The following is a 14,494-nucleotide window of genomic DNA, read 5'->3' as shown; positions in this document are numbered from 1 at the left end:
AAAAAAAATACTTTGTGCATTAAAAAAATCCGTTATTTTATTAAATATTTTGAAATGTTACGAAATGTATGTAAATATGTATTTTTTTTTATTTTTTCTCAAATTAAAAGTGTTTAATTTACATTTTGATGCACCTTGAGTGTCTTTTATTTTATGTTTTCATTGCAAATCTCTACATGTGTGTATTAAATGTAATTTATATTATTATTTAAGGTTAATGTTACTTTATTGTTTTTCATAGGAGGAAATGGCTGGAATGATAGTTCGATATACTAAAATATCAAACACTGCAATTAAAAAAAAACACACTTAAAAATGAAAGAACTGTGTTTTCTTACATTTACACGATGGTGTGTGATAGAAGGACACCAGCAAGAGGGTTTATAAAGTGATAGTGAGACCTGTTAGAGAGAAAAGAGCCTGCTACTCACATTAAACACACAACAGTTTGAATCAATAAAAGAGAAAACACTACAAACAGTTAAAAACAGTTTACAGGAACCAGCTTCTCAGACTGACTGTTACAGCCAAATATTTATTCCAAATGTGTGACCTTATTTCTAGTAGAGGGCTTGTGTCCATCATCATGTCTTCTCCCGTGTTTAACTGGTTCTTTTGTAGTTTTAGTATTTAAAGGCTGAGCATCATGAACACGTGTCATGTTTGTCTAATTGTGTCTTTCTGAATACAGACTATTTTTTAAAGGCTTTGAGTTCAGCAGAATTCGTTTTTAACTAGTTTTCTCACACATCGTGCTCACCTCTTCAAAAATTATTTGAAACTTTAAGCCAAACTCCGTGCTACAGTGTGGCCAAACACGCGTTTTATGTTATTTTTGAAGTATTGTGAGGAAGTTCAAATGTATTTATTTGTCTGCATTAGACAGTTCCTCCCATTCCTCACTGTTACTATGATAAAACCACTGATACAGGAAGGATTTCATTCATGTGGCTCACAGATTTTAATCCCATTTTACTCTGTGCTTCTCTTATTTAAACTTTAATAATCCTCCGTAGACTTAATGTTTATATCACAGCCATTATTTTCAGTCTTTCACTTAACTTACTCTCTGTGCTTGTATGGAAGTAATGGAAGTCATCTCTATAATCAGATGACACGAGTGCAGCAATAAGAAAATTGATTCAGTTCTCAGAGTTCACACCCCACAGTTTCAGCTTCAACAGATGATTTTATTTTCCTGACCAAAGCTTAGATTCTCTCTATATTTCTCCTAGTTTGAGAAACACTGCTTTAATATCCAAACATGGAGGTTTTTGCTTTAGATTTTAAGCTTTCTCTGTGATATCACTGCAGGCTGTAAACACCAACTCTCGCTTCCTGTTTCAGTCCTGCCCAGTCTTATCGATCGACTGGGAGACGCCAAGGATCAAGTCCGAGAGCAGGACCAGGCACTTCTGCTGAAGATCATGGACCAGGCTGCAAACCCACAGGTACACTCACTCTTCATCTTATCTCCTTTTTCACACCTTTGGTCACAGGAGATCCACCTTAGCAGAAATACGTTCAATTACCATCAACATTTGTTGAATTTAAGTGCATCTCGGGAGCTGATATTCAAACAGTCAAACAACTGTTTTGCACGATATAATAACCTCATGGTGGTGCTGACCTATAACATATGGTGTCATAACTCTGCAAACTACAGGGAAAAAAGACGGCACAGGAGAAATTTTGCCATCAGGCATTTAAATTCAAATTTAAACTCACAGAAAAGTAAATTACAATAGTCTAACACTCACATTTCCACCCGCATGTTTGGATTTATCCACCACTGTGTCATCCTCCAACAGAGCGTCACCATAACGTTACAGGTGACATGTTAATGTCTCTCTGTCTTCTCCGTGTGTTCAGTATGTGTGGGAGCGAATGATGGGAGGATTCAAGCACAAGAACAACAGGACCAGAGAGGGACTCTGCCTGTGTCTCATCTCAACTTTAAACGTGTAAGTTATTAATATTATTGAAAGCAGTAACTGATTTATAATGTAACAGCAGGTTTGGCGCTTATATTTGGGACTCTGTTAACTCTTTGTTTGTTTATTTAGCTCTAAAGTTTCAGGAAATATTCAGAGAGGTTTATCACAGCTTCAGATATAAAACTGTCACATCTGATTTTTATTTCAAAAGTTCAAACCTAAAACTGGTTCATGGGATAAAAGAAAAGCTTCAAACCTTCACGTGCGAGAAGCTAGAGATGCTTTTGTTGTTTTTGCTTTTAAAAAAACACAGAAATGAGTGTGAGGGTGATTTTCAAAATAAAAGAGCACAAACTGGAAGTTTTATTCATAGTAAAGGAAGCGTACTGATGATGTCACGTGTCTTTGAGCTCACCTCCAGTTTTACTTGACTTTAGTCAGTTTTGTGTTTTGATCTTTCAGGTTTGGCTCTCAGAGTCTGACGCTCAGTAAAATCGTTCCTCACATCTGCAGCCTCCTCGGAGACCCCACCAGCCAGGTACAATGCCTGCTCACTCACACACTCACGCACACACACACACCAGGTTACACTGTGGTTTGAGCCGCTTTCACACATGCACTGTGAACAGCTTCTTGAGGATCAAGTCGGATGTTTTCCCACAGGAAGCTGGAAAATGTCCGCTTCAGACATGTTCTCACATCAAACCAGGTAACGCTAGATAAATTACTTTAAAAAGACAGAAAATATATTAAAATGTGCAATAATTCAGCAGTGAATCAGTGAAAAGAGTAATGCTGTCTTAAAAAGACAAGCTGCTACTTAATAAAGTAAGGCTGAGGATGTTTTAGGTTGAAAGATTTCTGCTGCTTCCAGCCGTTGTGTGAAAACTTAAAACCCCCTCACCAGTCATCATTTTACTGCTAAACTCTGGCTCATCTAGCAGAGATTAGCAGGCCTGAGGGGCTGTAGTGGTTCATATGCAGTCAGTATCTGAGACTTACATACTGGAGTGCTTCAGAAACAAGTGAAAGGACTTAACACTCAGGACAGCAGCTGAGCGGCAGTAGTGTGATGGCTTTAAACAGCTGTACTGTGCAGGTCAGCCAACTTCCTCCACATCCAGCTGGAGAACAGTTTCTTTAATCTGCAGTAATCTTGGTGTTTGACTGCCCTCTGCTGGTGGAGTTCAAACATTACACCACACCAGACCTGCTTTAGCTGCTGTCAGACCCACACCGCTGTACAGGGATGAAGTCTGTGATCCTCCAGCTCTGCATCAGGATCCTCAGCTATCATCTGTCTGCTCCCCTCTCTGTTTGCTGTTTACCGATTGGTTCGTCATCACCGGAATCGCACTTCCTCCTCAGGACAGGAAGCCGTGCCCATGAACTTCCCTTTCCAAAGCCAAACACACTCACGCATGCTCAGTGAGGCCTTCAACTACCCTTATCAGATTTTAAAGTCTATAGTCTTTGTTTGATTTCATCACTAATCAGTTGCAGAGAGAAAAAAGTCACAGCTTTGAACACAGTTCAGATGTTTAGTTTAAAGTCGGTGTGTATTTATTGTTGCTTTTAATCTGCATCTAGACGAAAACAAAGAGAACGATTTAAACCGGTGTAACGTAGAGCTTCTTTCAAAATAAGAGTGAGAACATCAATGTGGACGCGTCACTGTAAATGCTGATACACACACAGATGGATTTGCACCAGGACACAAAGTAAAGAAAAAAGACACCTGGAGAGTTAAACATGTCATCACAGTCATGGGTTTTTCTGCTGTGACAGCAGCCAAAGAGCATCATGGGAGATGATTTTAATTGTTTTTAAAGTGTCGACCACATATTCAGGATGATTTAAAACAAGCAAGCTCTTTGTGTTCAAGTAATGTGTTTACCTGTCGGCCCACAGGTGCGTGATGGCGCCATGAACTGCCTGGTGGAGATCTACCGGCACGTCGGAGAGCGAGTGCGGATCGACCTGGGAAAGAAGGGCCTGCCTCAGTCACGGTGCGTTCAACGCTCCCTGTAAATCTCATCATGTGAAGGGCTCTGTGGTACTGCTGCTGGTGCACACTCACATTACTCAGTTACATGTAGAAAAGTAACAGCCTTTTGAATAACTGTTCTTCACATTAGAAGGAAAGGCATTCACAGCCCTTTAAAAACACTGTTTCTGATTAGTTTTTTATTGATTGATTGGTTATTTAATCTAGAAAATATTAGAAAATCTATGAACTCATTGATCAGCAGAGTGTCCTGTTACACCAGAGTTTCACTTACATGTGTTTTATGTCAGTAATGAGATAGAGCTATAGAGGAAGAGTGGCTGTCTGCTGGAAGTTACAGCTGTTAATGAAAAACCTCAACAAGCAAAGTAAATTAGTGAAAACTCAGAGGAGGGAATGCTTCATCTCAGGCTCCTGTGGTTAGATGTTTGGGTTTTTCACTGCTTAGAGTGGCAGTGATGGTCTTATTAATTAACTGACTTTTAACTTCAGCTTTAATCTGATGATCAGTGTCTGATTAACTGACAGATAATTAGGTTATTAATTGAATAATCAGGAAATAGTTTTCATTTTAATCACACAAACAGTAACTGACTGTTATCAATATAGCTCGTCCTTTGAATGATGGGTGCTTCCTCCTCAAACTGTCCATCAGGTCAGCAGATGTGACAGTGAGATTGTGGTTCTTGGTGTTTGTTCTAATAATATCTGCCGTCGTCTGTGTATTTTTGGAGGCTGTAGACTCTGTGCTGTTACTTTGGCCTATTTAAACGCTCTCTCAGGAGCCTGAAATGAGCCAGTTTTCTGTTTTTCAGAGGACACTCTGCACGCTTGAAGCCAGCAGGGCCTTTTTTTTTTAACTTGGTGCTTTCCTGACATCATAACACCAGCTTGTTCTGACTGTCTGCTCCGTCTCTGTGTGCAGGCTGAACGTCATCTTCAGTAAGTTCGATGAAGTCCAGAGGTCGGGGAACATGGTCCTGTCACCTTTGTCGGGTAAGTCCTGCAGCGTTTGATGAGCTCAGTTTGGTTTATGGTGCCGGGGGCAGTTTTATGATGATGCTTCTGTTGTCATGGCAGCGTTAATTTGTTTATTTAATATTTTCTATTGTCGATTGTTGAAAGCAGCCCCAAGACACGCGACATGTGACCCTCCCAAACTGCACCAAATTTGTCTGTCTATGTCAGGGCTCTAGACTTACTTTTTTCTTAGGAGCACCAGCACAAAAGTTAGGTGCACCCAAATTTTTCAACCGCATCGCTGAACCCCACTGCTTTAAATGTTCACTCTTTATTTTATTTTTTTAATTGCTGTCCATACAGACACTATTGATCTTGTCTTTATTTGGAGCACATTTCTACAAAAAGAGAAGTTACTCAAAAAGTGCTTGTGCTTAAAGTACTTTGGCACTCTTTGGCAATATTGTAGACAATGTTAAACTTAATCATCATCTCGGCCTCCTCTGATGACCTGTTTGCTGCTGCCTGCTGCTGAAAGGCAGTGGGGAGAGGGGACACATAGGCATACACTGTGCTTTTTCAGCCTTCAGAGGTTGATGGGTCCGTGTCAGAGCACTGGCTATGAATTTTAGACGGATCAGGCCTTAACTTAACGGAAAATTTATCAATAGGTCTTTTCATCTTTTCTCATTACCCACAGCTACATCCACTTCTGTCAGGCCCAGGCTTCTCACTGGGTATCATCACTGATTTCTATAATCCATTCGATTCCAATTCACAAAGTCCCGATTCGATTCCATTCAATTTTGACTCAGTCAGAAATACTATAATTCTGATCATTTGTCAGTACTGACACTTGTGAGACTTCATCAGAGGTGTAAGCATCACACCACATGCCTTTGTGTCAAAGTAACTGAGGATAAAACAGAAAAACATGAAGAATATTTTCCTGGCCTGGCTTTTTATAGCAGATAAGCTTAAAAATATTCTGCAGTAGAACAAAAACTGAAGAAAACCATGAGTCAACATATAAACATGCTGCTGAAGAGCAGAGCAAAGTTACAGAGGTTCTATTAGAGACACAGCTAATTTTTAAGATTCTGGCATTTCTGGCAAAATACGTTTATATTTAAAAGTAGATTCAGGATTTAATGAATCGATATCGCTTTATTAAAGCTACTCACCTCTCTCTATCTGCCTGCACTTTCAAACATACACGTGTGTAGGACCAATCAGGCCAATCAGAGAGGTCCCGCCCCTGACTATCTCTTATTGGTTTAGACCACGATATGGGCATAATGTGTGTCTGTTGTTGACAACACAGAGACTTTCAGACTTGGAGAGGATTTTTTTTTTGTAGCACCATTGAGAAATTAAGTTGCATATGCGATCAAATTAAGTCGCACTCTAGAGCCCTGTATGTGCACACTTGCTGAACTCCATGATAGGCCTCATAAATAAACCCAGAAGCATCCGAGTTATTCCTGTTGATCACCAGCTGACTTGCACCCGGTTTATGGTTTATATGTACTGAGTTCGTCCATGGAAAGTCCTGAATGCTGTTTTTGGGTAGCAGGAAATATTTCCAGTGTTTTCCAGTGCTGCTGGGATGGGGAATTCATTTTTATAAGTCAAAGATAATCTCTGTGTTGTGGTTTCATCTGTGTTTATGCACAAAATCAATTAGTCAGGGAGAAAACTACAAACAGGGCTGTCACGTTGTCCTCTCACACTATACTCAGCTGGTGCTTCTCATTCCTCTCGTGTTTTGGGGACTTCCTTACCTGGATGATTGAGACGTTATCGAGATGTTTTCACAGATTTAGCTTCCTGGGCGATGTTTTTTTTTAAAAAAAAAAAAAAGTATAACACAGAGTTAACAAAGAGTTCATATCAAGTTACAAAGTTGCAAAACTGAGGAAAACTGAAGCCTGATGGTTTCTGCTGTGAGCGAGCAGGATATTATCCACACAGTTTATGTTTTCACATCCAGAGATAAAGAACATCCAAATCTAGGGTTGGACCATTAATCAGAGGTTAATCTTAATTATAATCTTGACTTTCAGTGATTATGAAAGCATGATAATGGAGATAAAACTGGAGATAAAACAGTTTCTCTTTTGTTTGTTCTTTTTCCCTACAAAGCTCTGAGTTTGTCTTGTGTTTCAGTGCAGAAAACAGGAAACCTTGTTAGACATATCAGTAGACAACAGCTGCAGTTCTCTGTCTTCAAGAAAAATGATACTGACACACTTTGAGCGTCCTTTGATCAGAAAAAAGAAAAAAAAGACCAACATTTATGAATTTCTGGAAAGGAACAAATCATGAAGATGTGTTTGGACTGGTTTGGTGATGAATAGATGGAAAGATTTTGATGAACAAGATCTGCTTAGAGGAAGTAAGATGTTATGTAAGTTAACCTGTGAAGGATTATTAACTGGTAGAGCTGCCTTCGTCTCCGATCTCTCTCCGGATCCTTTTTGGTGATGCCTGACCAAAGTTTTGATTGGCTGGTCGGCTCTCCATTCATGACAGCCAATAGCGAACAGTGGTCGCCCTTTCAAAGTGGGCTTTTTCTGAAACACTCGCTAGCCTAGACGCCTGACTCAATAACAGATGGTCCTGTGTGCATACCCATTTCTTCTGTTTATTTATTTATTGGTTTCTCTTTTCACTTTCACATAACAAACACTTGGTGTTTGGTAAGTTAATAAGTAATGATGCTAAATAATCAAGATTACAGTTACTAACTAAGATAACTGTGATTTCTGTGTACTGCAGATGAGACCATCTGTCTCATTTCTATAATGCTAACTGTGTCATAAAGGCCTGAGGAGCTTTAAGAAATCAGAGATGTGGCTCAGATGTCTGAAACACACACAGGCCCAGTAATGTGTGACACCATTAATGCTCTTTTCAATAGTTTCTGCTCAGTTATAAGAAGTTTCTGCTTCATAAGGAGGAACTGAGGGGAAAGACTTTCCCACTGAAGAAGGTGTTCGCTTTTTAAGGTAGCACACAAAGTTCCTTACACATGTTTTACAGCAAACGTGCAATTATATCCGGGGATGTCCTGGCATGGAAGCATGTTTGAATTTTGTAATTTTCACTTTCTGATAATATTTTGCTCATAAAAATAAGTTCATACAAAAATAAAAAACCCACATATCGATTCTGTGGCCCATTAAAAAGATTTAATTTGCTAATTGGATTTATTCCTCTCTTTGTCTCTGTTGGTCCTGTGGGATTCAGATGGAGGCTGTAAATCTAAAAGTGAGAGAAAGTACACGTTGTACTCATCAGTGAGTCTCAGTGTTTCTGCTGGGAAGCCCTCTCCATGGTGTAAAGCTGTGCGTGCTATCTTTCAGTGAGAAGGAAACCCGAGTGCCTTCTTTGTTCCTGTGGACTGAAATGAGCAGATTTCAGTCACTTCGCTGCAGGAAAAGTGACCCTGCAGAACACAGACGGGACAGTTTACACAATGAAAAGCAGCTACTTATGTTTAGTGCTATGGCTGTGTGGCAGAACAGGGAAAACTGCTGAGCAGTCATTAAAGTGGATGAATATTGTTTCTGAGCAGATGTGTTTTGTTTGTCTCTGTGTGATCTGTGCACAGAGGTTATGGTCAGCAGACCGGAGCGAGTGACATTAAACTGGTTTGATGGTCTCATGAACTCGTTACCTCGCTCCATCTCTGTGGTCACATGGGTCAGCTTTCATCTCAGGAGGTGCTCAGCCTTGAAAAGAAAAGGCACAACCACCTTCCTTTAGGAAAGCCTGATTATCATTCATCCCAGGTTTGTTGTTAATTAATATATCTGCCATATTTGAGGTCAAACATGTCCCAAGATTTTTCAGCGTTACTGCAACAGAAGGTATTTGAGGCCCACAAAACCCAGTGTTTACAGATGATTACATACAGAGAAAAAACAGCAGCTGACACACGTCATATTTATAAACCTTAAGTCTGCTCAACTTTAATCTTTAAGAAAAAGAAACTTCATCAAACAGCACATTCATTTATTTAAGTATATAAATATAATAAACTGAAGTGAAATAACCAGGTTTGTTTCAGATAACAGGAACAAAAACACAAGAGATGAAACTCTGACTTTTCTACATCTTCACTAAATCTGACTCATTAAGAATCACTTTGTCTCTCTAGTTTTAGTAAACAGTTTATCCTGATTCATTTATAAGGTGACGTAAGCATGACTGCTAACTGCACAGCACCTGTAATGAGTCCGTGTTACATTACCTGACAGAAATCTGTGTATTTTTCTGTTATTTTCTGACCATCCAATGAACATAAATGGGCATTATGCACGAGTAAATGAAATCTAGTACCACACTGACCCCTGGATCCAGAAGGATCCCTGGATCTGGATTAGATTGTGATATCTTCCTGAGAACTTCAAGACAAAAGCAGACAATTTTTCTGATTTCAGTGTGATTTGTTTTTGCAAAGCTCTTATGGAAAATGTCCAGTTTCCTGATGTCTCACAGGGCAGTGTTGTAATGTATCCTTCCAAAAACTACTGGACTCTGAGCTGCACTTCAAAGATTGATCACTTTAAACCGCACTGAGCTCTGATCAAATTCTCCCGCAGATCTGTTCTGATTACTGAGTAATCCTGCTGGCAAACAGACAAGCAGACAAGCTGGACTGATAACATTGGCTGCTCTGCAGAAGTGATGATGTCACATTTAAAAGCTGACTGAACAGCTAATGACTAATCGAGCCCTGACATTAATAAAGACTCACTCCTGTGTGTAGTGCTGGGCCCTGTCTGTCAGCTGAACTGATACGGAGGACTTATTTTACTTTCCTCAGACACGCGGCCTGATTGTTGATGAAGACTGGTGAAGATTACAGAGCGGCCAGCCTATTAATATCTATTTCAGGGAAAGGTGTCACTTAAAAAAAACTAATTAGGAAGGTTTTTGTGTTCATCAGTGTGTTTCAGCCGCACAGCAGAGGAGCAGGAAACTTCACACTGACCTGGAAAACAGGGACGGGAGTCACAGAGAGCAGAGAAGTGGACCAGAGTGACAGGCAGGAAAAGAAAGGAATAATAAAACAAAGTGGGAGTCAGTCACAAAGAAGAAGTGCCTTTACTCTCAGAGCCCAGGGCTCTTATTTTGTAAGAGCAGTGTCAGCTGTCGTCCCTACAGTCACAAGACCGGGTTGGAGGGGAAGGGAGGAGGCAGGCGTTGCAGGCTGTGCGTTAGCTCGGAGTGGCTGACAGGACGCCAGCATTTGTCCTCCTGCAGATCCACAGGGGACGGTGTCGCCTCTGCAAGCAGACTGCCGTTTGCAGGTAAATAACAAGTCGGAGCATTTTTCTGTGAAACCTACAGACCTGCTGTAACCGTCTGCAGAGTTCAGGGAGGACATCTGATCTGAGCTGCATGTTTGTCTTCATGTGAGAGCTGATTAATGAAACGACTTTTTCTGTAATCCTTCATAATTACATCATAATTAGGATCCGAATGCCACAAGTAGCTGAAGCGCGCTGATGTGTGTAATCCTGCTGCTCTGCTCCTGCTGAAGCATTTCACTCATTCCCAGTATCCTGGGAGAAATGACTGCTTTAATTTGAGGAAAACTGCTGCTTTCTGCCTCTGTTCTGCTTGTTGTTGAAGTACTCGGGTTTCTCAAAGGAAGATTACCTGTTAAGTCGGGCTTGAACCTGATTTGAAACAAGTTCTGTTTCTTAAAGGAGGCTTAAAGAAGTCATAAAAGCAGATAAATAGGAGGTAAAGTGTTAGTGGTTTAAAAACTGACATCAACCAGATCTCATTGCTTCTCTGATCACTTTGCTCTCCTGTACATTAGAGCTGTTATAAATCAGAGACAGAGCTCGAGGCAAGTCCATTTAAACCCTTATGAGTGAATAATTGATTTACTGCTGTATTCTTAAAGCAGCCATAACACAGTGAAGGGATGTTAACATTGATCCTGAGCATGTGATCTCATTACATAGTTTTACCGAAGCCCCGCAGCTCACACAGTGCGCATAAATAACCTTCTGCACGTCAGATTGTCATATCTGCGGTCGGGACGAACGCTTTCATTTTCCTGCTCTGGGATTTTTTTTGGTTTCATGTGTTATCTCTGACCTCGCTGCGTGACGCAGGAGGTCCCGCAGGTGGGAGGTGCTGACAGACGAGGCCAGGTACAGGCTGCCAGCAGGACTTGGGTTGCACAGTTGGAAAGCTCGTGAATAATGAAGGCTGTGCAGAGACAGAAAGGACACGGCGCAGCGCAGAGACTCCCCCGGCTGTTTGGAAAACAGAATAATAAAAGAACAAAGACCGAGGGCTCACAGCCTCTAACTCGCTGCTGGGTGCTGTAGTACTGACCTGATCGGTTAAGATCGGTTGTTATTTTAAAGGTTTGGGCCTTGACCTCTGACACCACAAACATTCAGAGGTGCAGGGATGCAGTTTTTCCAGACTTTAAAATTATCTGACTGGAGCTCTGAGGGTTTGTCCAACGACACAACAGGAACCGTCCTCTCCACAGAGACAGAAGGACACCAGACAGGAAATGTTCACTCCCAACAGGAATCAAGACTGGCTGACCCTCAAAACCCGACACACAAACATCTACATAGCTGCGCATGTTCAGACCTTTCATAATAAAGAGGTTTCCAAGTGTAACATTTGAATTCAGTTTGTTTATTTAGAATCTGTTTGTTGCACACCCGCCTGAAAATGTGACTGAGTTCCTGCTAAAACAGGAGTCTTAACAGTGAAGCGTGATATGTAAAAAGGATGGGGACAGTAACTCAAAGCAGTTTAATCCCAAGAAACAGGAGAGAACGGAGGTAAAGAAACAGGCAGTTCTAACTTTCTGCTTCAGTAAACATGAATTAATCTGTTTGCAGATCAAACTGTGAGCTGGAAAAACTGAGCTTTGCGTAAGAAGCGCAGCATGAACCTAACGCTGCAGACACTGCTGATGGCTGACAGCATGCAGGGGGCCAAAAATATTCAACCTTAACCTCTTCGGCCTCTCAGATGTACAGATCTGCAGCTTTTCTTTGTGTTCTCAAGGTGAGACATGTTTTCTGACACGCTGTAACTCCACAGTGTGTTCTTGGCTGTAATCTGATGAGAAAACGTGACCGAAGCCTGAGATTTCTGTGGGAACGCTCCTCCCACTGTCGTTGCAGGTGAAAGGCAGGGAGGTGTTTCCCACCTCGCCGTCGCATGTTGAAGTGTTACCTTAAGCCTGTGGCTGCCTGATCATGTAATTGTTGTTTCTTTTTTTTTATGCTGAAGCCTCCAAAGGGGGGCGGGGGGTTAAAAAGGCTGATTTGATCTGTGCAGGAAGGGATAACCCGCTGTGAGTCTGTTCTCCCACGGCTCCCCAGTCTCAGGTTTCTTCCCAGGTCTGTGATGTAACACCTCCCTTCGTAAACGCTTCACCTCCTCCCCGGTCATTTTGTGCATTTGCATCAGGGCGATCAGCTGTCAGACCCCATCAGTGTCTAAGCTCCCCGAAGACTTTGAGACGCTGCCAGGAGGGAAACTTGTGACCTTGCATGGCGAGGAGGTGCATAGTTAGTCACAGTCGCTTTGTTAGATTTGTTCGATTATGATTATTAGTCGTAAGTGTGGATCTGTCAGATGGGAGCAGTTGTTTATATCTCTGTGGTAAAGCTGTAAAAGTAACAGCGAACTTCACATATTTAACATGTCAAACACTATTTACTTTTTTTCATGTAATCTCCCAAAACTCTCTTTATATGAAACTGTTAGTAAAAACCCAAGAAAAATGGAGATTTGAGGGGGTTTTGTTTTGTTTTTAGCAAAGTAAAGCCATTTTAAATGTGAGATTTGGCTCCCAAATGGTCCAAACTATCTATCATTTAGCCCACTGACACCAGTGAAATTGTAAAATATTTTAAATTTTTTGTATTTAAAATGCTCCAGAAAGCAACAACATGCTCCAGAGATCCAGCTCAGGGACTGTCAGCTGACTGTGTCAGTTAAAGATGTCACTCGCCCTAATAATACACACTTTAAGCCTTGATACACCTGAACAGGTGAATTAGGAATAAAGTCACCTCCTTTGCGATTGTTATGAAGGCTGAAATTTAACAGTTTAACATGGGAGTCTATGGGGGCTGACTCACTGTTGGAAATGAAAAACGTGGCTCTAAGTTGTAGTCTTAGCGCTCACTTCAGAAATGTTGTTGGTTCTAAGAAAGCAGCTCCGCCTCTGTTTTAAGCTTAAAAATACAAATACAGCTACACATATTTCATATTCCAGCATTTAACCTCCTAAGACCTGAACTCTTTCATGGCATGCATTTTTAATTTCTCTTTGCTATTTGGGCTGATTGGAAGCTGATGAATGTAAAAACAAAGAATTATGTGATTTCTTTTTTTTTTTTTACCTGATTTTTGTTTCTGAGAAAAATGAGATTCACATTAAATTTCAAACAGTGGCAGTATAATGTCCTCGTAAGTAGATATCACGCCCTTGTAGAGCACAATTTAGTATTTTGGTCTAGACAACCCAAAATGTGATGTCCACATATGTGGACGCCAGGTCCTGGGACGCTAACAGAGATCTCTTTACTGAGAAAACACTTTGTCACCAGTGTTCATCCATCTAAACTGTCCTCCTACTCTCAGTGGAGCAGTTTGCATTAAACCCTTGGGAGTCATCAGTCCGACTGATACTCTAGACACATCTCAGAGCTGCTCTGTGTGTAAAGAACTATGTGTTGGTGCTTTTTTTCATCCTGTGTCCATCCTCTGAGCGTTTTTGTTTACTCTGTTTAAACTCAAGATGGTGTTTCTTAAGCAAACATTCAGGATGTGCATGTAGTGATACTGAGGGCTTATTGTTTTGCATCACTGTGAAAAAGCGTGAAGGGACAGATTTATATGAATGAAGACTTGTTGAGGCAGTTCATTTATTTATAGGCCGCTGAGATTGTTAGATATTTCAAAAATGAAGCAAAAACAAGACAACAGTGCAAGAAGAAGATAGAGTAAGAAATGCAGGAAATGATTCTTTAAACTGTTTTAATTATTTGAAGAACTGATATTTTGTTATTTTTATTCTTGACCTTCTGCATGTCCGCGCTGTCTTCCTGTTTCCCTGCCCGCGTACTAGAAGAACGAGGATGTGAAAGGAAATGTGTTATGGCTCTAACTGTCAGCATAAAGACATAAAGTGTGGTAACTGTGCCATCTTGTGGAAGCAGAGCATCTTTCTGACATATAATGTGCACGAGTATCTCCTTTGATCGGAAAACTGTTTAAACCAGACTGAGCAGTTCCTGCTGTCTGACCTTCAAGGTTATGCTGATGAATATAAATGAAGTTGACGGTGACAGCAGGGGGAGTGTCTGTGTGTTTTCTCCTGAGGGGTTAAAGGTGGAGGTGCTCTGCTTGCATTCAGAGGGTGCATTTAACAGTCAACTGAAGTCACTCTGAGACACGCTCGGTCTCTTTAAAACGACGTGTTAAATTTGATTATCGGTCCTAAACCTCTGAATCTTTGATCAGCATAGCAGTTGAAACAGTTGGTGTTTATTTATTGATTGCTGTTGTCTCTGGGAGG

At 40.9% G+C, this 14,494-nt stretch overlaps 1 protein-coding gene across 16 annotated transcripts in view; it reads left to right on the top strand.

The window, feature by feature from the left end:
* Nucleotides 1–14,494, top strand: part of LOC146361470 (CLIP-associating protein 1-A-like) — a 52,884-nt gene that overhangs the window by 5,926 nt on the left and 32,464 nt on the right. For 15 of the 16 annotated variants that reach the window (XM_084920962.1, XM_084920957.1, XM_084920956.1 and 12 more), the window contains exons 4-8: nt 1,348–1,451; nt 1,873–1,964; nt 2,400–2,475; nt 3,849–3,946; nt 4,871–4,941. In XM_084920962.1, the coding sequence (XP_084777088.1) occupies nt 1,348–1,451; nt 1,873–1,964; nt 2,400–2,475; nt 3,849–3,946; nt 4,871–4,941 (441 nt within the window). Of the gene's footprint in view, nt 1–1,347; nt 1,452–1,872; nt 1,965–2,399; nt 2,476–3,848; nt 3,947–4,870; nt 4,942–7,589; nt 10,227–14,494 lie in introns of those variants that run through there. The other variant, XM_084920969.1, reaches the window with a different exon arrangement.

Source organism: Perissodus microlepis, chromosome 23 (genome assembly GCF_051167445.1).
Source record: "Perissodus microlepis isolate ML-2025 ecotype Zambia chromosome 23, ASM5116744v1, whole genome shotgun sequence".
NCBI classification, from domain to species: Eukaryota; Metazoa; Chordata; class Actinopteri; order Cichliformes; family Cichlidae; genus Perissodus; species Perissodus microlepis.
Note: the sequence above shows the minus strand (reverse complement) of the source record. Positions and strands in the feature narration are given on the sequence as shown.